The following is a 23,418-nucleotide window of genomic DNA, read 5'->3' as shown; positions in this document are numbered from 1 at the left end:
GTAATATTTAATTGTAATATAATTTGTAACCATTTTTGTTAATCAGCCAAAATTTTATTTATCTAGAATAGTTATAAATAGTATACAACTAATATTTATCGGTGGCTCCTCATTCAAATGGACTTTGTACAAATGTACCGAATTTCCTTCCATAAATATGGTACTATGTATAGTAATTTTTGATATTTTTATATATCTATATATTTATGTAGTTTATATGTAAACATTACACCACATGAATGATAGTTTCCCGCTTTTTTCATTATCAATAATTTCATATCATTTTGTTGATTATCATTTCTAATTTTTCTTCTAAGTTTTTTATATGATAAAACCAAATACTACTGCATATTGACATAGATTAAATCTATGTTATTAATTAAAATATTATAATTTTTAAATAAAAAATTTATTCATCACTACTAAACTTTAGTTTATTGAAAAATTCTTATTAATTTCAATATAAATGAGGTGGAAATCAGTAATTCTTATCTCAAAAAATGATAGTGATATTGTGAGGTTACCTATGATCTTTTTATAACAGTAACTGATTTGTAAATAATTATTAGATGACATTATTATTAATCATAATTTTATATTAATAGGACTAAATTTGACGAGGTTTTTAATCAATTGTGTTTGATGTTTGTAAAATTTATAAAATAAGTAAATATGATGAATAAACCTAATGTTGTTTCTAATAAAAATTTGTCTAGCAAAAGTAACCTGAACACCTTGGGTAATAATTTTACATGTAGATCTAAAAGTAATTTAAGTAAGTATGAACTTAAATAGATATTTTTTCATAATTTTGAATAGTGAATTATTGTAGGTAATAATTCTTCAACTATTAATTTAAATCCAAATATTACACTTGAAAGAAATGGTAGTATGCCTAATATAAATCTAACGGGTAGTAGAATACGCACAGATAAAACTACTAACTTACATTTTGCATATGATGGATACCTATGCGGCTTAGTAGCCAAATATGATGCAAAAAAAAAAATGGAAAAAGTTTTGTCTAACATAAAAAACCAAGAAAAAATCTTTGAAGAAGAAATGATTTCAATAGAAAAAAATTTATCAACATTAAACAATGAAATAGAAAATAAGCATAAACTTAAATCAGAAAAAAATACATTAAATAGAGATATTACAGTTTTTAAACTTTTGGGTATGTAGCATTTAACAATTTTTTTTTAAATAAATAAGATATTTTATTGATTTTAATTAATATATTTCTATTAAATTCAAAATAATATTGGATTTTAATTGATATTAAATTTCTTTGATTTCAGATAATACACGTATGTTCAATAGTATTGATGAAAATATCATAACCTTATTATATGACGCAGTTCATAAAATTATTTTAAAAAATTTTGAAAAACTTGAAAATGTTGACATAGGTAACACAGGTTTTTGTTTTGGTTACACTATGATTCTTATTTAATTATAATAGTGTAATTAATTAAAATATATTTTAGTATTATTATAACTGGGAGTTTAATTTTAAAATGTCATGTAATAATATTTTTTTTTTATTAATATTAGCACTAAAATAAAATTTAATAAATATATAATTAAATAAAATTAATTATAGGAAAATTTTTGAGTTACAATCATTTGAATTCAAATAAAAACTGAATTTTGTTGTGTTACTATAGTTAGTAAATGTTAAAACTTGATATTACACAATGCTGTTGTAAATTATAAAAAGTTGTAAATATTAATGTTGTAATGTGTAAGTAAAATATAACTAAAAAGTAAAATACATTTAATGTATTTACATTTAACGTATCTTGTTTAAAATGTTTATGTAATATGAGTAAAATTTTATTTTGTCAAATTTTGAACGTTTCTTATTCAAAAACTATATTGTAAAATAAATTTTTTTACTAATAATATTAATATTTTTAATTAAAATTACTATATATATTGCATTGAAAACATGCGTTTTCATTTTATTTTTGAAAGTTAATCCCTCAATTGCTCCATAAACTTATAAAAAAAAATTAGTGTTAAATAATAATTATTATTTACATTATGTTATAATAAAAACTTTTTGATTATTTTAATAGTAATTGAGAAATAGTCTTTGACATGAAATTTGCTACCATTATTTATAAAAATTTTGATTAACAGATTAAATAAAGATAATTTTTATTAATTTTAGGTGTTGTTACAATTTTATTAGATGAAATATTAAACCCTTCAATATTATTAGATTTTAATAATAAAATAGAAGTTCGGCAACATATAAAAAACTTATCTATAAAAATTGCTAAGCTAACTAAAGAATTAGATCAACAAAAATCAATGTAAGTGAATCTTTATATCTTGAATATTTTTCAATGTTTTGATAACTATGATATTTTTATTATATAGACAAGATGATTTATTGAAAGAAGAAACTTTTTTATTTTTGGTAATAGAAAGTATTGTTTGATTCAAATAACATAATGTATTATTAAGTTATATTTTTTTGCATTCTTTCAGGGTTAAAATACTTAATTTTTTTTTTTGGATCTCTTATTTTAGTTTGATATAATAAAATATTTTGTTTGTATAATATTTTAACTGACCAACTTTACGTTTTAAAATTTTTAAAGATTAATATTTAAAATACAAATAGATCATTAAATTGGTTTTCATATTAATGGAGGCAACATTATCTCCTTTTATGTGCCATAAATTATTTATAAAATAATAATCGAGAAAAATTTTCCACACTTATCATTCATTAATGTACAATAGTAAACTTGTGTTGAATATAAAAGTTTGTATCAATTAATAGTCATGAATTATTAAAGTTAATATTACTGTATGATAAATAATTTTGAGTTATACCTGTAACAAATTACGACTACTGTATGTTAAACAATAAGTTATGAAGGGGCAAAAAAAAAATTATTTTACTATTTTGAATCAAACAATATTTTCTTTCACAAAAATTAAAAATTTTAAATAATGAGTTTTATATTTAATAAAATATTCTATATACCTAAAAAGTGTCACAAAGATATGAAAATTGAATAACTTTTGATTTAGTAAATATTTTACACTACTTTCTTTTATTAATAATTTTAAGGATTATAATCTTCAATTTTATTAAAATATTTTTAATTTATGTAAAAATATTTTAAAATATTAATTTTATTTATTTATTTAATTCGATGACTTATAAAATGATTTTTTAATCATATACTGTATTTATAAGCCCAAGTAATGCTTCTAAAAAAAATTTAGTACCAAAAGATTCTATTATTGTTTTTAGTTAAATATCTTAAGGATTTTATAGTTAGTAAAAATTTTTACATATATATTTCACTGTATCCAATAATAATGGTATTAAATGAGAAAGATAAAAGTATGTGAAATATTTTCACAGTATATGTGAGCTGTGGCTATAACATTCTTGATCCAACTCAATGAAAATTTATCATACGTATGTATAGTATCTTAAAAACTTTTTTTTAGAAGGTAGTGACTCTCAAAACTAAAATCCTTAATATTATATATTGATTAGAATTAAGAAATACATAAACGAATATTTATCATTTTGTACTTGTGATAACTAAAATAAACTCTATAAATGAATGAAAACTCAAACCCTATTTATGACTAACAAAAAAAATATTAATTTTGTTTTTCAAAATCCAAAATAGCCATTTTTTAAACCTGTTTCTTACAATAAATGTTTATGAATTGTAAAAATTTTAGGAAAAGTACTCATTGAGTTATAAGCATTTTAATACAAAGAGTGTATGTGTAATACAAATAGGGTATGCGTTATAAATAGACGCCAGTACGAGCTGTATTCACCATCTCTATATATCCACTCTATGTATTAAAACGCTTGTAACTCAATAATTACTTGTCCTAAAATTGTAATTAATTCATCAAATTTTTTTATAAAAAAAAACAATTAAAGTTGGTTGTTTTAAAATTGAAAAAAAGAAATTCAAATTTTTTTTGTTATAAGTGATAAATTATAAAATATATGCTTTAAACATAGTCAAAGAAGTCAATATTATTATTGTTATATTATAATATTATAATTGTTGATTTGATCTGGTCTACCATGTATGAAATGCATCAAAATGGCCCACTATTTACAAAAAAAAACAAATTTTTTAGCTTTTGTAGGTCTTTAGCCATTTAGTATACCTTACAAAAATATTTAAAAATATTATTTTTTTATAAACAAGATGATTTTTCTAAATATTTTATTGCTTTTTAAATGAAAATTTATCAAAAATAAATAATGTTTTTTTATTTAATCTTATTTTAACATAATAATATTTTTTTAATAAAAAAATATTTTAGGTGTGAAGAATTGTTTGAGGAACATGAAATTTTATACTACAAACATTTATCTTTAAAACTTTTGAAATCTCAATTTGGAGAAAATTCTGATTTAAAATTAAATCTTATGAATTGCGGGGCAGATATTATAAATTAATTCAAGATATAAAGTAATAATTCAAACATAAGATTATTAATTTCTTTAAAATTAAAAATACATCCTATTTTTGTGAATTTTTTTTCATAAAATCATAGTTATTAAAAGTTATGATAGGCTTGGTTACACTAAGAAAAATTTAGGAGTAATTAATGTAAAATTGTAATTTTTCTTATAATTAAATTAATAATTATTTATTACAAAAATATTGTTTTTTTCAGCTGTTAACTATGAATTTAAGTTTAATGTTAATTTTTTTTTACTTTGTATTTTTTTAAATATTAAACTTATGTAATATTTTATATTAATTTAAAATAAAAATTCTATTGAATGTAAAATAAAATAATTTTCCAGTAATGAAGAATTATATACATAATTTTATCATATTTAATTTTTCTATAAGTATGCTTGTATAATTTGTTCGAAATTTAAAACAACAAAATTTTAAAACTTAGATAAATTTCTATCATATTTTCCCAGTAAAATTAAGATATACAAATATAATGAAATTATGCCATCTATCCTATTTTACTTCATCATAAGATCAAAATAGAACATTTGACTTTTTAATTGTTTTAAATACTAAATTAATATTTTATGAAATAGCAAATATCTTAAATTTTAATTTAGTTTTTGTTTTATCATAAAAGTTTAAATTAATCATGTTACAAGAGATAAACGTTATGTGTACTATTATACTCAGAGTTCCCCTACCTTATAAAAACTTAATACAATCATTATGTATAAAAAACTATTAAGATATAAAGTATGTAAGTGACATAGTTATAATTTTGAGAAAAATTAAAAAAAAAAAAAGGTAAAATTATCAAAACATTATATAATTATAATTATAATTATGAATATTTTGAATTATAAGTAGTCATATAGAAAAGTTAGTTTGTTAGAATAAGTTGTTTTTAGTTCAACAAGTTTGATAATCTAGAACAATTATTCATGTGACATTAAAAATATAAATTATCTACTATAATACTTATTGGATTATATTATGAAATTGAGTAGGATGCAATAATGGTATTCAATCTTTATTGAAATACAAAATACATGAAAAATTATTATTTAAAATTAAATATTTAAAATAATCAAAAGAACATTTTCTTTTTATGTGTACATAATTCAATAAATCTTTATTGTTTAAAAACATATATTTTTCTCTGAGTTAACTAATATTGAATTTTTTGTAATAATAAAATAATTCTAAAATAGCCTATTTTTGAGAAAAATTATGATGAATGATACTACTTACTCCTTTTTAGTTTTTCTAATTAATCTAAATATTTTTTCCTATATAGGTTCTATAACTATTTAGGGAAAGGTAAAAAATCTTTCATATGATAATAAAACTAATTTATTAATTCTTTAACTAAGAGGCTATACCACCTTAGGTTCAATCAGTAGGGTGCGCCATTAAGATTTATTTTTTTTAAGTAAGTGGAAGAGAAAAAAAATTTTGAAACCACTAATCTAAATATTACTGCATTGTATTAAAATTCATGGCTGTTATACTACTCAAATGGTATTGTTATACTATATTATAGATTAAATAAAAATAGCCATATTATTGTTTTGAACATTTTATACATTTTATAGTGGAAAGTATTTTTATTAGAATTTAAAACATTCATTAAATGAGTACAATTTTACAATATTTGAACATTGACTAGAAATTACACTATATATTCAAATTTTTATTACCAATTAATATTAACATATGACCCATTAAAAATATGTCATATACACTCTTATCTAATAATGAGTTGATAAAATATGAGTAACAATTTGAGATTGTGTATTGAAAATATCATTACAAAGATCACACTTAAATTCACTTCTAATATTCGTCTGAATTTCATTTTCGAGTTCATTTTTCATACAAATTTGAAGTTTTTCTAGTTTAGGTTCAATATGAACTGTAGTGTGTTCTTCAAGAATTTTCGAACATGCAAATAACATTCCGCAAACATTACATTTGAAATTTTCATTTAATTTTAAATAGTTACAAACATCCTCAGTTTGATAAATTTTGCTTATGTCATGGGATTTTTTATGAGTAATAAACATACTGTAATCTGAAAGTATTAAATGACACAAATTACATTTGAAACTGTTACTATTTATATGGATATTTTGGTGTTCTTCTAAAAGAAAATATTGTGTAAAAGACTTGCTACAAATATCACATGTATAAGATGGTTTTAAGTTAATTTTACATTTTTTGCATATATAAATATTTGTGAAATTTTTATGTATATTTAACATAGTTGAACAATTAAAAGAGTCACTGGAATAAGAATTCAGTAGTTTTTCTTTTGAGCATATATTTTTGTTAGTTAGTGATTTTGATGTCAGTAAATAATTTTTTAGGCAGCAGTTAGTAATAAATGGTTTACATTTCATATGAATTCTTGAACGAAATTTTAAATTAGATATTACTTTAAAGCGTTTTTTGCATACACAGCATACACAAGATTTTTCACCGGTATGAATTCTTTCATGTGATAAATAGCTTGAAAAGTTGGAAAACATTTTTGAACAAAACTGACATTTAAAGTGATTTATACCAAGATGCCATTGATAATGTTGATAAAGACGATAAGATGAATTGAATGATTTAGGGCAAACATCACATTTATAAGAATTTTTACTATAATGAATTTTCATATGTTCGCTAAGTTCTAATGAAGAATAGAAAGAAACTGCACAGATTTTACAACTAAATTTTTGATAATTATTATGCTCCTTAAAAATGTGCATTTTGATATCTGAACGTTTGTAAAACACTTTAAAACATTCAGAGCAGTGATAATTTTTAGAAAATTTATGTTTCTTTTTAATGTGTTGAGACAAATTAAAATCATAATTAAATTTCTTATTACAATATCTACATTCAACAAATTCAAATTCATGTTTATACCAATGGTTTTTTAACTTTCTATCACATTTGAACACATCACTTTTCATACTTGAAGATTGCATATAATTTTTTATACAATTATCAAGATTAAATTTATTTTTATTTTTCAAGTGATTTTTATGTTTACTATTTTTGTTTTTATTAAGATAATTTACATGGATATTGTTATTAATATAGTTTTCTTCATGATTATTTTTAGATACTACATTCCTAAGCGCTTGTGTAAATATGTCTTTCTTATCATTATTAGTGGTATAGTTTAAATTTGAACTATTTTTGTTGTCTTCTAATTTTAAATATACTTGTCTAATAGCTGCGGATGTTTTATAAGCATGATGTTTTATACTATTCCGTTTGAAATTAGATGGACTCGATGGGAAACACAAACTAGTTTTGAAGTGATGAATGATTAGTTGACGTTTTTTGAAAATTCTTGCGCAAATATCACATTTATACTCTTTAAATGATCTATTTTCTTGATATTGTGTTTTATTAAATGAATTTATTTGGTAACGATAAACTTCTTTTGGGTATGTGTCATTATTTGTTTGGGTTTCAGCTTTAAAAGCAAGGCAATTACTTTCCAATGAATCACTAAAATTGGCTATTGATGAAAGAGGCAATTCATATTCTGAAGAACTGAAATATAGAATTTAATTTTCAATGTTTAATATAAATTGAATTAAAGTAAAATACTTACTCCTCAAATTCATATAAATTATCGTCCAAATCAATGTTACGCCACTTTGCTGATAATATGCTTTTAATTAAATGATTACAATTAGTACTCTGATTTTTTTTTTCTGACATTCTATAACTAAAGAATTAATTAAAAAAATATAGTTTCAACTATTAAACCCATTTTTTAAATAAATAAATATATTATAAATACAATAATAAATATAATAAAGTAAAATAGATAATTTGATTAGTTCAAATTTATAAAGTTTTACCTTTCAATTTAATACTACATAATTACAAAAATTATATTAAGTTAAAACGATTATAATTATACTAAAAATTTTTTTTACTGTTTTGGAGTAATATTAAAGATGCAAGATGTGACCTGATAACATGAAGAGGAGGTTGGTATATCAATACCCAGACATTAACATATACAAAAATAATTACCACTCTACTATATATATAAAGGTATATAGTACATAATTAATAAAATGTTGTATATTTTGTGTAAAGATTAAAACACAAATTGTATTATATCGTTTTAGTATTTCACAATTAATATACATTAAATTATTATTACTATTTTTTTTATTGTGATAGACTACAAAATATTGAACTGCTATTTATAAGCCTTTTTTTTGTAAAATTCTCAATTAATTTAAATAAAATTGAAATTAATTCATGTAAAAAAATAGTATGAGATACGACTTATTTACTAGAATGATTTATATTTTTGCTCATATAATATTCTTTTATAAATACCATATTCATTAGATTTAATGGGTTGTACATATTTAACAATCGTGTAGTTTTTCATTGGAAAATGGAAAAAATGATAACTTTTTAAATGCTAGAAATCTAAAATTTTATTAAAAACGCAATTATTTGTTATTTTTTCGTAATCACTTTATCAAATATTAATTTATTATTTATTATTATTAGTTTTTTAATTTAATTAGTATTTGTTAGCTATTATTTATGTATTAAATAGCTAAAGAAAAAATTATTAAGAAAAATTCCTTTAATAAATATATATTGTATGAATATTTAAAAATTTTCGGTATTACACATAATTATGAAATTTTAGATATTAATAAATCCTATTAAGTATTGAATGTCTCATTATTATAACTATGGTAATTTCCCTAAGCTAACATATTAGCTTTTGGTAATACCCACACATTTTTTCAAAAATTTATTGATATATATATATAATGTAAATTTTATAAAAATAGTCTTAATAAGTGTAGCTTTTAGCAATGTTTCAGAAAACCCAATATTAATAAAATTGAACTGCATTGTTTTGGGTCTTAACAGAGAATATCTTTCTTGTGACGTATAATAAAAAAACTCAAATACTCATTTTTGTGACTAATCAGCTAATGGATATAAGTCACAGAGTTGAATTTATTACTTATCATTTAACCAACTCTTTCAAAGAAAAATTTAAACGCATTGAAACATTTATATAGTGTTCAGTAAGTAAGAAAATGGGTATCTATTGTTTTCATTGTTTATAACAATTGATCTGTTTTCTTACTTACTGAATACTCTGTATATATATATATATATATATAAATTGAGAATTTTCAAGAGAGCAAAATCAAAATTTATGTTGTCATGGAAGTCAATGTTTTAGAAGTGTATGTAACAAGCCTTCTCCATGAAATTTTAATATAAAAATATAGCCTTTACTTTACATATTATAAAAAATCTTAAGAACTCAAAGTTGTGACTTTGGATGTAATTCACAGTAATTATTATAGCATTAATGATTGGTATATTGAAAATTAATAATATTATCCACAAAAATTTTATTTCACTTGTGACAAATACTCATTAAATTGTAATTAAATAATACTATGATAATAAAATTATTCATGCATAATTATGAAGGGTTATAAGATTAGATTATTATTATTTCCTATTTTGTCACAAAAAAAAAATTGAATGAATGGAAGGAATAAAAAATGCTGGAAATTTAGAATTTATTTATGGTGGCTTATTCTTCTAGTGATACTTCATACACAATTTCCATAAATTCTAAAGACTTCCGGAGTTCAAATTTCCTCATTAAAACATAGTTAAAAACTTCACGCGACTTTCTAATATAATTCCATTAAAAAATTTTGTAAAATCCAATATATATATAGTGTTCAGTAAGTAAGGAAACGGTTTCTAATGTTCTCATTGTTTGTAATAACTGACCTGTTTCCTTACTTACTAAACACTCTGTATATATATAAGGAGATTTTTTATAAACAGTATACTCATGAGTCAATAAAGCAAAAATAAATTTACTTTTAACTTTAATGAAACTACATTAATCGAATTTAAATAATACTAATTCTGTAAGAATATATCAATATTTGGGTAAATTAAGTATTTTGCAACAAAATACATGTTTTTACTTATGGTGAAAATTTTTTTGTTTTCACAAGGGTTGTTAGAAAATATTTTTTAACACATTATTTTTTCATAATATTTTTTTCGGCCTAACACTATCACACTATAAAATATTAACCATTGTTTGGTTCCATGTTCCAAGAACACTGATAATAATGATAAATGTTAAAATTCAAATATTAACTGCTATATTTCTATTGTTATTTTTATATTTGCAATTATTGTTTACGGTTTTATTTATATAATATTTATTTAATCGTAATAATTATTAATTATATTAAATTAAATTATATTATAGCTACATCATAATTACTTTTAATTACGATTTGTACGTACAAATATGAATGAAATATTTAATAAAATTGATTTAGTTAAAAATGATTGTGGTTTACGTTTAATTCAGTGTGAAAGTATCGAGTTTGACACAATTAAATGTAACTATTATTTTAAAGTTAGTATTTTATATAAACATTTTTAATTCATAAAAAAAATTTAAATAAAACATTACATCATAAAATATTTTATTATGTTAAGTTTAGTATAATTTAAATAAATTTTACTTGTCTTCCAATAAATGGAATTTCCTTATCAAATTATTTAAATTAAAAGTATGTGAAGAAAATCAATCACTGTCCTTTTCAATAAAAATAATTTGGACTAAAATGGCTGTTTTTTCATAAATTTCATAACCATGTTTATTGAGTTTAATAATTTAAGTATTTTATCTAATTACAGACTTTAGTTGAAGGTTCACTTTCTCAATTTATAAAATCAATTCAAGTTTTTCTTACATCTTCAAATCATCATAATATTTATGTATTGTATGTATGTTTAAGTCAAATAAAAAAATGTCTTCTTATTTATGAATCAACTCTTAAAGGAATAAACACAGTATTTTTTAAGAAGGTATAATATTAACTTAATGTTCACATTTGATTTAAATTATTTATACTAAATTTAATTAATTTTAGTCTGTATACATATATACAATAAAGCGTATTCAGAAATGTTTTTTCAAAATAGAAGATTATTTTGAAAGAATAGATATAAGCGATAATGATAATGATGAAACACCTGGAATATTTACTAAACGAATAAATACAGTATTGAATTATTTGAGCAAAAAACAAGATATCAACGTCATTAAACCCATTATTAATAAAATATTGTTTCAAGCAATTACTATAGCCAAAGTATCTGAAGAAATGCATAACTTAGATATAATATCATCATCTAAACAGGTACTCTTATTAGAAAAATTAATTACATTATTATGCTAATCAATTTAAGAATCAATTTTAAAAAATAAAAATCAATTTTAACATAGAAACATTCTTCTTGTAAAAGTACTAGTAGTTGAGAGATTAATTTTCAATTATTATTAACTGTGCAATTATCATAAAAATCAGAATAGGAAAGTACATAAAAATAAAAGATTTTCTAATATGAAAATTTTACTTACATTGTTAAAAATACCATATCGATTTATACCTATATATTTAGAGGCATATTTATTAGCCTACTACTAAAATTTGTACGACCACCAAAATTTTTATCAAATTTTCTGAAGTGCTTTCTCTCCCAAAAATATCTATATATATGTCTGCCCAAAGTGATAGGCAAATACAAAAGTATTTCTATATTTTATTAAAAATGGAAATAAAATTTAATAGTAAAATTTATTTATTGCGAACCACTTAATTAATCAAAAAATAAAAATGATAAAATGAGAATTTTTTATGTTGGTTTCATTTAAATACATGTTTCTTTTAATTTATCAATCATAAAATTTTTTTTATCTCTTATACCTTATAAGGGTGGTAATTAACCAGCTTATTTAATGGTTAATGAACTAATTAAGAAAATGACTGGTCAATAATAACTTTTAGACCATTATTTTGAAATTTATTTACATTTTATAGTGATGGCAGGGGTTAGATACAGTTGTTTTTATATTTATCACTAATTTTTTTACAGCTTTATTCTTCCACCCGCCTAGGTATAATAATGAAAATGACTTCCAAAATATTTCTTTAACGCTTGTAATCGACAAGTTATTTTTTTAATTAAATAATTATCTATTAAATTAACTAGTGAATTATGTGTGTTACCATTTGAAATAATACAGATGATATTCTAATAAGGTATAAGAGATGAATATTTATAATATTTTATGATTAATAAATTAGAAAGATGTGTACCTCAAAAAATCTAAAAAAAATTTTTAATAGTATTTTTATACTTTGATTAATAAAGTAATTCATGATAAATGAATCATCATAATAGTATGATGATAAAAAAACCAAGACCCTCTCAATTTTTAATTGATAAAAAAATAGTTTCCTAAAAGTTATAAACCAACCACTGGCTCTAAACCACATAAGAATTAAAATATGATCAAAAAGAATCATTTTTTAGCTTTTACGGATAACTAAGCATATCAAGTAAGCAATTTATGAAATAAAAAATAAGATTTTCTAATAAAAAAAATTGAACTTTAAATTATTTAGCTGAAATAATAAATTTTGATTTTAATTTTTGATCATGGAAAGGTTATAAAAGAAATAGAAGAATTAAGTAGAGATAGTAATCTTGGTGAAAATGATTACTCTTTTAAGTTTGATTACCTATCTTCTTTGATATCAATTCTTGAAAGGCGCATAAACTCTTCAATTTTACATCTTGTTTATAAGGTATTTAAAATGTACATACATGGGTGATCAAAAAGTAAATTGCATAATGTCATAATTTTTTATAGTTATATTAGACATTTTTTTATAAAATCTTGTTTAAAAAACACTGTACATCTCTGGCAATATTATGAACATTGGATTGACTTACATAATAATTGTTTCATCAAAAAAAGATTTTATCATGGATATTACCACATTTCCTCCGTTCAAAATGGAAATCCACTCTACTATTAAGTTTTAATAGATAGAAAATTATTTAATAGTCAATATTTTGAGTAAAATATGAAAACATTATAGTGGTAAAAAAAGTTTTTAAAAAAATCTTAGTGCACCAATTATTGTGAGACTAAAAAATGAAAAAAAAAATTAATGTTTAAGAAAATTTCAAATGGAATTGTGCTTATCCATGATAGCAAAACTCCACACTTAACAAAAATTATCCAAAATCCCTTCTATAAATTCAAATAAGACATAAGAATATTATTCCTAAACTTAAACCTTTGATTTTTAAATTTTTTGGACAGATAAAATATAACTAACTAGATAGAGTCACTCTCATAGTGTTTTGATATAACTCTGAACTCATGCTATAAAGTTGGACAGATTTTTGAATAAAACATTTTTAAACTTATAGTACTGTATGAAAAAAAACAACAATTTAGTTGACAGTTACATAAAAAAAAAACATTTTATGCCTACTTAAAAAAAAAAAAAACAATGTTTGGTAATTTAAAATAGATTACATTTTATGGCGAAATTCAACTTGCTTTTGGATCACTCCTTGTATATATTAATACCTATCAAATATTCAGTTTTTATTTATTTGTAAGGTGTTTTGTGATCCATTTTTTACAATAAAACAGCTTATTAAAAAATGTGGTGAAGATTCAAATATTCAGTACAAAAAATGTGATGATCTTTCAATAATGGTACAAGAATTAGATAATTATACTGATATTTTAATTCAAATTGGAATATATGCTATTTCCTCTTATACAGACATTGAAGGTAAATATAGTTAAAGAAAATTAAGATAGTTTGTTTTCTTTTATAAAACAAATAATTTTTTTTAAGAGAGAGCGATAGTATTGGATTTTTATTAGATTAAATAATTATTTTTTTACATAATTGCTACTGCTGTGTCAAAAATAAAAATTGCTAGGAATATTATTAGAGCTCTGAATTTTGTTCTTTTGCATATTTTTAGGGGTTCAAAAATCTTAACAAATTGTTATGTTTAATTAGATGGTAACATTTTTTTTTGGATATTTAAGAATATTTCATAATAAAAATGGAGAAAATCACTATTACTTATGAGTATTAGTATGAAGATTTGGGAAAAGGTAATAGATAAAATAATAAGAAATGAGACATCGATATCTAAAAACCAGTTTGGATTTATCCCTGGTAAGTCAACAATGGAGCCAGTATTTTGTGTGCGGCAACTAATAGAAAAGTTTAGGGAAAAGAACAAAAAGCTGTGTATGGTATTTATAGATTTAAAGAAAGCGTACCGAGAGAGGTTTTAAATTGGGAATTAATGAGAAAAGGAGTCCTGAAAAGGTACATTAATATAATAGAAGATATGTATGATGGCACTTGTATCAGGGTAAAAAGTGTAAGAGGAGGAGTAACAGAAGGTTTTCAGGTAAGAGTAGGAGTGCACCAAGGTTCTGCTTTAAGCCCTTACTTATTCTCTATAGTGATGGATGAAATTACTAGAGGAATATAAGGAGAGGTGCCGTGGTGCATGTTGTTTGCTAACGATATAGTGTTAATAGGAGAAATTAGGGAGGAAATTAATCAAAGGCTAGAGGTGTGGAGATTAGCTCTTGAAGAAAAGGGTTTAAGAGTAAGTAGAAATAAGACAGAGTATGTAGAGTATGAGTTTGACAAAGAAGAACATGAGGTAAGAGAAATGAGGAGACCAGTGACAATAGGTGAGGAAATGATTGAATAGGTGAAAAGTTTTAAATATTTAGGGTCAGTCGAGGAGAGAATGAGTGTAGCAGAGATGAGAATGCTTAGATGGATGAATGGAGTGACTAGAGAAGATAAAATAAGGAACGAGCATATAAGAGGGAGTATAGGTGTAGTGCCAATCGTGGATATAATGAGACAAAATAGACTTAGATGGTTTGGTCATGTTATGAGTAAAATACATTTTTTTATTTTATTTTATTCAAGTAAATTAACTAAGTATATAATTAAGTTAATTTAACCTATATACTTAGATAGAACTAGTTTTTTTTTATTTTGGAAAAGAAGAGAAAAAATGAATTTAGTTTATTATTTTCATGTTTTTAAAAGCATATTTTGTATTTAAGAATAAAAAATATTATTTTAATAAAATAATATTTTTAGCATAGCATAGTATTTTTTCTTTGATTTTTTAATGGACATACGAAAAATATTTTTAACTTTTTGAGAAAATATCAGGTTATTATAGCCTAAAAGAATATTATTACGACAATTTGTCATTACTACTTAAAAAAATAAAAGCATTTGTGCTATCTTGTAAAGAATCACTACCTCTGATGGTTAATGGATTAACTTGGGTTACTGTTTAAGAAAAATTAACTGATGCCTCCAAGAAGTATTTCTTGTAGTACTCCCATTTAAGTAAATATTATAAAAAAATACTACTTTTAACTTCATGACTTAAAAGCAATTACTTTATACCAAATTCACTCTGTAAATATATTTGTATTATTGCTATCAAGTATAAAATCCTTAAAATATGCTATTATATCGTAATGCTACACACAAGAAAATTTTACAGTGTTCAGTAAGTAAGAAAACAGGTCAATTGTTATAAACAATAAGAAAATAAAAACCCCTGTTTTCTTACTTTCTGAACACTATATATAAGTATTGTAATGCACTGAAATTTTTCTTATGAAGATTTGGTTAAGTGATAAGTAATAAATTCAACTCTGTGACTATCCATAAGCTTTTGGAAAATAGCTAGAGAGTTATTTAGACTATTTTTATAAAATTTACATTTGTTTTTCTTATAATACTTATAAAATATTAATTTTATGAATATTTATGATAATAATTAAAAGAGTAGTGAATAGTAACTTGTTTATGCTACTGATTTGCTGTATAAATTTTATTGATACTATTGAAAAACTATATCAAATAAAATACAATAAAATTAGTATGCTACTTCTAACCACTGATTTTATAAGTAAAAAAATTTAATTTTTAGATATTATTGCATTAAAATGTTGTATATCAAGTTTAGAATTATTGGATAGTGATATGGTACCTGCCATTGTTGGATTTTATTTAGATCCAACATCAAGTGAAAAAAAATCTTTTGTAAAACTGCTTATAAATCATTGGATTACTGAAATTATTCATTTGCAAAAGTTATTTTATAAAATAATTGATCCAATTACCTATACACAAGTACACAAATTATTTAATTAAAATGTGATTATCTAGATGGAGTATAGTGGATATTTAATAAAAAAAAATTTAGATGTGCCTATAACAATTGTTCTAGTGTTGCAATAATTTAAGTTAATTGATTTAATGGTTGTAGCAGCCAAAGTTGTAATTTTAATAATAATGAAAAAAAAATTATCGTTTTAAATGATACCTCTTCTTAACTCTGCTAAAATCATGCTAAAAGAAGGAATTTTTTATTTTTATCATTAAATGAACTCGGTTTTAAGTATTTAAACAAAATAAACTAAATAATTTTTCCAAATCTTAGTTCAGAATTTATGGCACTCTTTAGATATATTACTGCTTAAGAAGCTATAGACAGTTAACTTTATGAGCTACACAGTACTCTAGAAATCATTATTAGATTTCAATTTTATTTAGAAGTGCATAATAATATTATAATAAAAATACAGTATTATAAAATTAAGTTGACTTAATTTATAGTTATAATGTTACATTAAACTTAATTTTTTTATTTAATATTGTGAAGTATTTTACAAGCATCTAGAACTTAAGGACCTTATCAACCAACAGTGAAATTTTTTGTTTATTAGTTTATTTAACTAATGTATTAAAAAATTTTAAATCTTAAATGATATTCAATGAGTATTATATTGGAAGATGTATTTTTTTTTTAAAAAAATAGAATTTTATAGTTAGCTTTAATCGAAAATGATAATTTAATATTGCTCTCCTGAATTGTAGGAAATTAGTTGATACACTTTTTTAATTTTAGACCCGCGTGAAGATGTTGCTTACTATAAATTCATTTTTGTCAAAGGTTTGGTTTATTTTTATTTTACAATACCCTTAACATGTCAAACAAAGATTATTTTAACTCCTCTAGATGCTCACTCATTTTTAATTTTAAGTTAATTTCACTCTTATTTCTACAATGCTTAGTCTAAGGGTCCTAGTCTGAAAAACATTGTATTAGAATAAAAAATTAAACCTTTTTTTTACATTTATACGTGTTGAAATTCCTAATTCATTAAAATTTATAATGTTTAATGAAATTGTGTCATTACTAATTTTTTTATTATAAGAATCTTGTAATATTATAAATTCTGATTTTTAAAATTGGAATAAATCCTAACCAAACTTTTCCTAAAATTCAAGGACTTACAAAATTATTTAAATATTTATTTTAACTTGAACCAAATATAAATATTTTATGATTAAAAACTTGTGCAAAAGATTTTTAAAAATCTTATAATTTTTTTTAGTACTACTTATTGCCTTAATATTTTAATAATCAATTTAAGAATTCATTCTTTTAATTTAATTAATAACTGTTTATTCTTTAATAATGTTAGCTAGTTTTTTATTTGAGCACCATAGATGTTATCCCTGTTCAGGTAAAATCCAAAAATGTTTTTTTTGAGAATAAACTTTTTAAAATTATATAAACTTTACAATATTTCTCTTAAGTAATTAATATCGTTATTTCTTAATTAATTTTATCATCATTTATAAAAAGTAATTAATTATGGATATTTGACACTAATGATACATTTTTTAATAATAATTCAATTTTGGATTTAGTGTTTTATGTGAACAGGAATAATGTATGATTTTATTATTAATGCATTTAATATAATAAACATTAATATTTCTATTATTTAGACTGTATTAGAAACTTCATTGGTTGTTATCAATAATATTCGTCATAATAATTCAAATAACTATATAGTTTTATTTACTAGCTTTTTAAATGATATTCAAAGTTTTTCTAAATATTTGAATGAAACATTTAAAAGTAAATCAATGAAGGAAAATGAATTTTTTACAACTTTGATACAACTAGATTCAGGTAAGTTTAATTGTATAGTCTATTATTGGTATGTTTGAATTATAATTACATTCATAAAAAATTATGCTTAAATTTTAGTTATAGTAGGATATGCTAGAAATTTTCAATTCAACAGACCTATTCGTCTGAGTGAATTGGAAATGTACTATTAATCTTAGTACTATTTTATTATTAAAAATAAATATATCTTAGTAAAAATAATACTTCACAGTCCTGCATCATGCTAAAAGAAGGAATTTTTTTTTTTTTTTTATCAAATGAACTCGGTTTTAAGTATTTAAATAAAATAAACTTAATAATTTCTCCAAATCTTAGTTTTAAAATTTATGACACTCTTCAGATATATTACTGCATAAAAAGCTGTAGATAATTAGCTTTATGAGATATACAATGCTTTAGACATTATTTTATTATTTTATTTATAAAGTTTGTTAATCCATTTTCCTCTGTGGATTGAAGTAGAGAGGGGATATGGAGGGATGGTATCCATCTTCCTTTTATAATTTACATTTTTCATCCCTTTACTGATTTGTCCAAAATAATACATCTCTCTTACTATTATACAATGTGCATGAAGCTTATTAATTTATATCAGTGATTTTTTTTTTTACAAATTTTAAAATTATATTGTTATAATTATTTTAATTAAATTTCCTTAAATTAATGTACAATATGATGGATATTAACTTGTTTTAAATATCAATAGTATATTCTTTAAATTAAGATAATTAAAATTAACCAACATTATTGTATATTGTTTAACATTTAATTTGTTAACCAACAATATTAATGAATTAAAACAATAATAGAGGGCACCTCTCCATTTATTATGAGAGCCACATCAACTACTGATTGTGCTCTAGTCAAATTTTATTATATATTAATAATGCATAATCTATTTTTATAAATTTCAGCATTAAAAGAATGCAATGCATGTTTGATTTGCACAAAAAATGATATTTGTAAAAAAAATACAAATACCATAGATAAAATGCTTAAAAGATGTGATTATATCATAAAAAAATTGAAATATGTTCAATCTTCATTAATTAAGTGGATCATGAATAATAGTGGTATGTAATGAATAAATTAAAAAAATGTTTCATCATATTTAATCGAACAAGCAAATTTTTTTTAACACTTATTGTTGAAACTTATCATTTGATGTACAATCATATAATCTCAATATTATAATACAATATAAGGTATTATTTTTTTACTGCACCATTTTTATTAAAAATACAATCATGTAAATATATGAGGGGGTACCCAAAAAATTCTAAATGAAGTTGCTTCTTTCGTATTTTTTGTAGTACGCGATTCTGCCGCTAGTGGTTTGTTCGACCACGCCTTTTCAGTCAGTGTGACAAACGTCGTTAATGTTGTTAGTCGTGTATATCTGTAGTTATTTCGCAAAAGCTGTTTTATTTAGCTGTAGTTTTTCTTCATGGAAAAATGTCATGAGCAGCAAACGGCTTTAAAGCTTTGCTTTCTGTTTGGAAAAAAAGCATCGGAAACCGTTCAAATGTTAAAGACTACTTATTAGAATGACACTTTGTGTCAAGCTAAAGTTAACACGTGGTTCACCCGGACGAAAAAGTCCAAAAAATCAATGAATTCATGCATGAAGATCGACGACATACTTTTGAGGATCTCGAAGAGTTGTTGTGAGTTGGAGCTCAGTTCAGCTCATTTTATTGGAGAATTTTGGGCGTGTCATGTGTCGCTGCAAACTTCGTACTATGGCTCTTGACTGATTAACAGAAAAAGTTGAAGAGATAAACGATGGAGGCGTTTGCAGATATCAAAGTAGATGAGTTTAAAAAATGTTTCGAACAAAGGCAGAAGAGATTAGACAAGTGTATTGCCGCTAATGTAGAGTATTTTGAAGGATTTATATACAAAAGCATAAATACACTCTTCAAAAACAATTTTTGTGGACATTTTTGGGTATCTCCTCGTATATTTAATGACAGTAATAATAAAATTAATGAATTCCTGCGTCAGTGCGATGATATATAAAGCTTGATATACTGTAATTAAATTTCATTTGGTGATTTGTGGCAGTCTAATTTACAGAAATCTTGAATATTTGTAAATCTGATAAATAAAAGTTCACATTATTATGTACCATTTTATAAATATACTTTCTGAAATTATTTATATGGAAACATAGTACTAAATCTAATTACTTTTTGTTTTTTAATGTACACTTAAATCTTAATCTATAAAAAAATGAAGTATTATGTTTTAGCTACAGCATCAAACATAACATACATTTTATCAAAAACAGCACAACCTATTAATAATGTGCAGTATAATGTTTGTGACAGTAACAATGATGCTTTAGAATATCTACTATCTACAAACGAATTTCATTCATCATTTTATAAATTATCAGAGATAAAATCCATAAAAACTAATTGTAAACAGATAAACTATTTAAATTATATGAATGATGATACTAACATGGGAAATACTGTAATGGATCTTACAAGTAAATTATGATACCTTTCTAATTGGGAATAATATCTAATGATTTATTATTATTTTTAGGCATTTTAGATAACTTAATTGAAACATTTAATCCTGATGATAATGATCATATCATCGAAAATATATGGAGCACATGATATATATATATATTTTTATACATATAACTTAAGTTATTTTTTAATTAATTTTAAAACAAGTGTAACATTAAGTATAATTTAAATTTGTTTCATTATTAAAATTAATAATTAAAAACTAATGGAAAGCAAGTTGACAACATTATGATGGCATCAGTTTCAGTATTATTTTTCATACATCCTAAAAGCTTGTTGCAAATATCTATAAACTGTTTTTTAAAAATAAATACAATAATAAAAGATAATTGCGGAGCTATAATAACACTTTTTTTTTTTTTTTTCTTGACCGGCATAAGTGCGGACCGCCCTGGAACTACCGTTAGGTATTACTTCAGGCTGTCCACGCTGTGTCTAAAACTCACACTACTACGTTGTGAATCAGCCCGAAATTAATCAAGATGAATTTTTTCAACTTTCAAAAATCGAGCTGATTCACAACGTGGTGTGGCTACCCCCCTTTAGCCGGATCCCGGAGTTGGATCCGTTGCCCGTGTTGCACCACGTAGAGGTGGGGGGGCAAATATAATTCACAAAAACATAAACACGAATACCTAAGGCGCTGGCCTAAATCAGCGCCAGCTATAATAACACTATTACAATATAAAAAAAAAAAGAATTATTTATGTATTAATATTTTTAATTTTAAATAAAATATGTAGATGGTTGGTAGTATTGTGAAAGCATTTTCCATTCAGTTCTATTTTATTATGGGGATAAAATAAGGACATAGTTTTTATCTTGCGCAATACATTTTTAAGTGTTTTAAAATAATTTTTATTTTTTTTCTTATAGTTTTGTATTAAATATTATATTGTACAAGTTATTTATTTTCATTAATCGAACTGAAATGAATGAAAATAAATTTAATTTTAATCTTTTAGAAGAATTCGTTAAAAAATTGGTGAATTGGTTATTTTTAATTATTTAAAAATACGATTCAACTAAATAGTACAGTTGACTCAACATAGGAGATACATAGTAAATGTTGGGAACTGACTAGCTTTAATGACTGGCATAAATTGCTTCAATGTGATTGTGAATAAAGAATGTCAAGGAAAAAGTTTTGAGGGGTGGGTACTGCAATCCTATATTACTCCCTTAATATACTAAAGATTCGAATTCGTTAAAAATCTTCCTTCATAATATCTTCTTATAGTAGTTTTTATATCCTTAAAGAATATTACGATTTTTATACCAAAATAGTACTTTTTTTTTTAATTTTGCCGCTATTCCTTTTCTAGATAGATTAACCATATGCGTTTGGCATACACTGTGTTTTTCCTAAAATATTTGACCGTCGCGCAAGTAAACATTACAAACTGATAAATGGAGTATCAAGTTAAAACATGTGCCATTCAGTAGAGTATTCTTTGTGAACTGAACCTATACAAATAATTTGGTACTATGAGTTGATATATTTAATAATTTATTTTGGATTATTTTGTTGAAGAATATTATTACCACAATGTAGTTATTTTAACTATAGCTAAATTTTATATTATAAAAATATATTTCAATTAAAGATCTTACTAAAATTTTGTAAAAAGTATTTGTATGATGAGAGCGCTTAACCATTTGTTTAAAAATTAGCCATACCAAAAATGTTTTAAAAATCACGTGTACTTTATAAAATTATTCAGGAGGGAGGAAATAAGATTTAGTATCACAACATTTTCAACCATACGCCTATACAATGATTTAATTATTAAAAATAATAAACAATCCAAAAAACGATACATTCCACATGTTTCTATGTTAACAGTAATCGCTGATATCTTCTCAACATTTTGTTCTAGTTCATTTCATAAACAATACTCAAATGGTATGTTTCAACTTGACACAAATAATAAAAAATAAGATATAATTTAGTCTAAGAATGTATATTTTATAAAAAAATTTATTAACGAAATCCTTTTGAACAATTAAAATTTCGTGTTAATTAACAATTAAGAGATATAACTCTTAAAACACAAATTATGAGTTTACGTTTATATCTGTCTCACCTGTATATATAAGGGTGCCCCTTATTTTTAAAATTTAGGAAATTTTTCGGGCTCATCTCACCAAATTTGTGTGTATATATATAAAAAGTGGCTACAAAAAATTTCAACCCGATCAGATAAGTTTAACCCATGCCGACTTGGGGGTTGAAAATTTGCCAAAAATGGTAGTTTTTTAGTTTTTAGCAATTAACTCATAAATTAGAGTTCTCAAAATAATTATAGAAACTAAATTGTACATCTAATTGTTTTGTATAAATTAAGTTTTAAAAGTTTTTCTTCTAAATCCATTAGTTTTTCAGAAAAATGTCAAAATACGTAAGATTTCGTAAA

General features: G+C 22.6%; 3 protein-coding genes across 12 annotated transcripts; 2 read left to right on the top strand and 1 right to left on the bottom strand.

The window, feature by feature from the left end:
* The first annotated feature begins 379 nt into the window (after positions 1–379).
* On the top strand, positions 380–5,541 carry LOC126907849 (uncharacterized). Of its 4 annotated transcripts, XM_050689485.1 has the most exons (7): positions 380–543; positions 606–775; positions 833–1,177; positions 1,302–1,412; positions 2,180–2,324; positions 3,395–3,451; positions 4,333–4,427. In XM_050689485.1, the coding sequence occupies exons 2-6, from the start codon at positions 673–675 to the stop codon at positions 3,414–3,416; spliced, it is 726 nt and encodes a 241-aa protein (XP_050545442.1). In that variant the 5' UTR covers positions 380–543; positions 606–672; the 3' UTR covers positions 3,417–3,451; positions 4,333–4,427. The 4 variants fall into 4 exon arrangements, with proteins under 4 accessions (XP_050545442.1, XP_050545441.1, XP_050545440.1 ...); XM_050689484.1 differs by lacking the exon at positions 3,395–3,451 and having other exon boundaries at positions 384–519; positions 4,333–4,826; XM_050689483.1 differs by lacking the exon at positions 3,395–3,451 and having other exon boundaries at positions 384–543; positions 4,333–4,826.
* Positions 5,542–5,707: 166 nt separating this feature from the next.
* On the bottom strand, positions 5,708–12,980 carry LOC126907823 (zinc finger protein 43-like). Of its 5 annotated transcripts, XM_050689435.1 has the most exons (4): positions 11,953–12,010; positions 8,101–8,217; positions 7,703–8,039; positions 6,385–6,555 (listed from the first exon to the last, which is right to left on the bottom strand). In XM_050689435.1, the coding sequence occupies exons 1-4, from the start codon at positions 11,967–11,969 to the stop codon at positions 6,514–6,516; spliced, it is 513 nt and encodes a 170-aa protein (XP_050545392.1). In that variant the 5' UTR covers positions 11,970–12,010; the 3' UTR covers positions 6,385–6,513. The 5 variants fall into 5 exon arrangements, with proteins under 5 accessions (XP_050545388.1, XP_050545391.1, XP_050545390.1 ...); XM_050689431.1 differs by having other exon boundaries at positions 5,708–8,039; XM_050689434.1 differs by lacking the exon at positions 11,953–12,010 and adding an exon at positions 12,800–12,980 and having other exon boundaries at positions 5,709–8,039.
* LOC126907830 (serendipity locus protein alpha) lies at positions 8,448–21,355 on the top strand. Of its 3 annotated transcripts, none has more exons than XM_050689448.1 (11): positions 8,448–8,552; positions 11,226–11,396; positions 11,462–11,731; positions 13,043–13,183; positions 14,014–14,191; positions 16,398–16,600; positions 17,379–17,423; positions 18,269–18,455; positions 19,370–19,528; positions 20,710–20,952; positions 21,012–21,355. In XM_050689448.1, the coding sequence occupies exons 1-11, from the start codon at positions 8,475–8,477 to the stop codon at positions 21,086–21,088; spliced, it is 1,752 nt and encodes a 583-aa protein (XP_050545405.1). In that variant the 5' UTR covers positions 8,448–8,474; the 3' UTR covers positions 21,089–21,355. The 3 variants fall into 3 exon arrangements, with proteins under 3 accessions (XP_050545405.1, XP_050545404.1, XP_050545406.1); XM_050689447.1 differs by lacking the exon at positions 8,448–8,552 and adding an exon at positions 10,727–10,941; XM_050689449.1 differs by lacking the exons at positions 8,448–8,552; positions 17,379–17,423 and adding an exon at positions 10,729–10,941 and having other exon boundaries at positions 21,012–21,354.
* Positions 21,356–23,418: the final 2,063 nt, after the last annotated feature.

Source organism: Daktulosphaira vitifoliae, unplaced genomic scaffold (assembly GCF_025091365.1).
Source record: "Daktulosphaira vitifoliae isolate Bord-2020 unplaced genomic scaffold, ASM2509136v1 Scaffold_5, whole genome shotgun sequence".
Taxonomy (NCBI): domain Eukaryota; kingdom Metazoa; phylum Arthropoda; class Insecta; order Hemiptera; family Phylloxeridae; genus Daktulosphaira; species Daktulosphaira vitifoliae.
This window is presented reverse-complemented; position numbering and strand designations above follow the sequence as displayed.

What these genes read in the sequence shown, in the direction of transcription:
- LOC126907849 (XM_050689484.1), top strand. Translation starts at nt 673, where the DNA reads ATGATGAATAAACCTAATGTTGTTTCTAATAAAAATTTGTCTAGCAAA. An exon ending in TAGATCTAAAAGTAATTTAA is followed by an intron (nt 776 to 832) that starts GTAAGTATGAAC and finishes GAATTATTGTAG; the next exon opens with GTAATAATTCTTCAACTATT. An exon ending in TACAGTTTTTAAACTTTTGG is followed by an intron (nt 1,178 to 1,301) that starts GTATGTAGCATT and finishes CTTTGATTTCAG; the next exon opens with ATAATACACGTATGTTCAAT.
- LOC126907830 (XM_050689447.1), top strand. Translation starts at nt 10,831, where the DNA reads ATGAATGAAATATTTAATAAAATTGATTTAGTTAAAAATGATTGTGGT. An exon ending in TTTGATACAACTAGATTCAG is followed by an intron (nt 18,456 to 19,369) that starts GTAAGTTTAATT and finishes TATAAATTTCAG; the next exon opens with CATTAAAAGAATGCAATGCA. An exon ending in TACTGTAATGGATCTTACAA is followed by an intron (nt 20,953 to 21,011) that starts GTAAATTATGAT and finishes TATTATTTTTAG; the next exon opens with GCATTTTAGATAACTTAATT.
- LOC126907823 (XM_050689431.1), bottom strand. An exon ending in AATTTATATGAATTTGAGGA is followed by an intron (nt 8,040 to 8,100) that starts GTAAGTATTTTA and finishes TCTATATTTCAG; the next exon opens with TTCTTCAGAATATGAATTGC.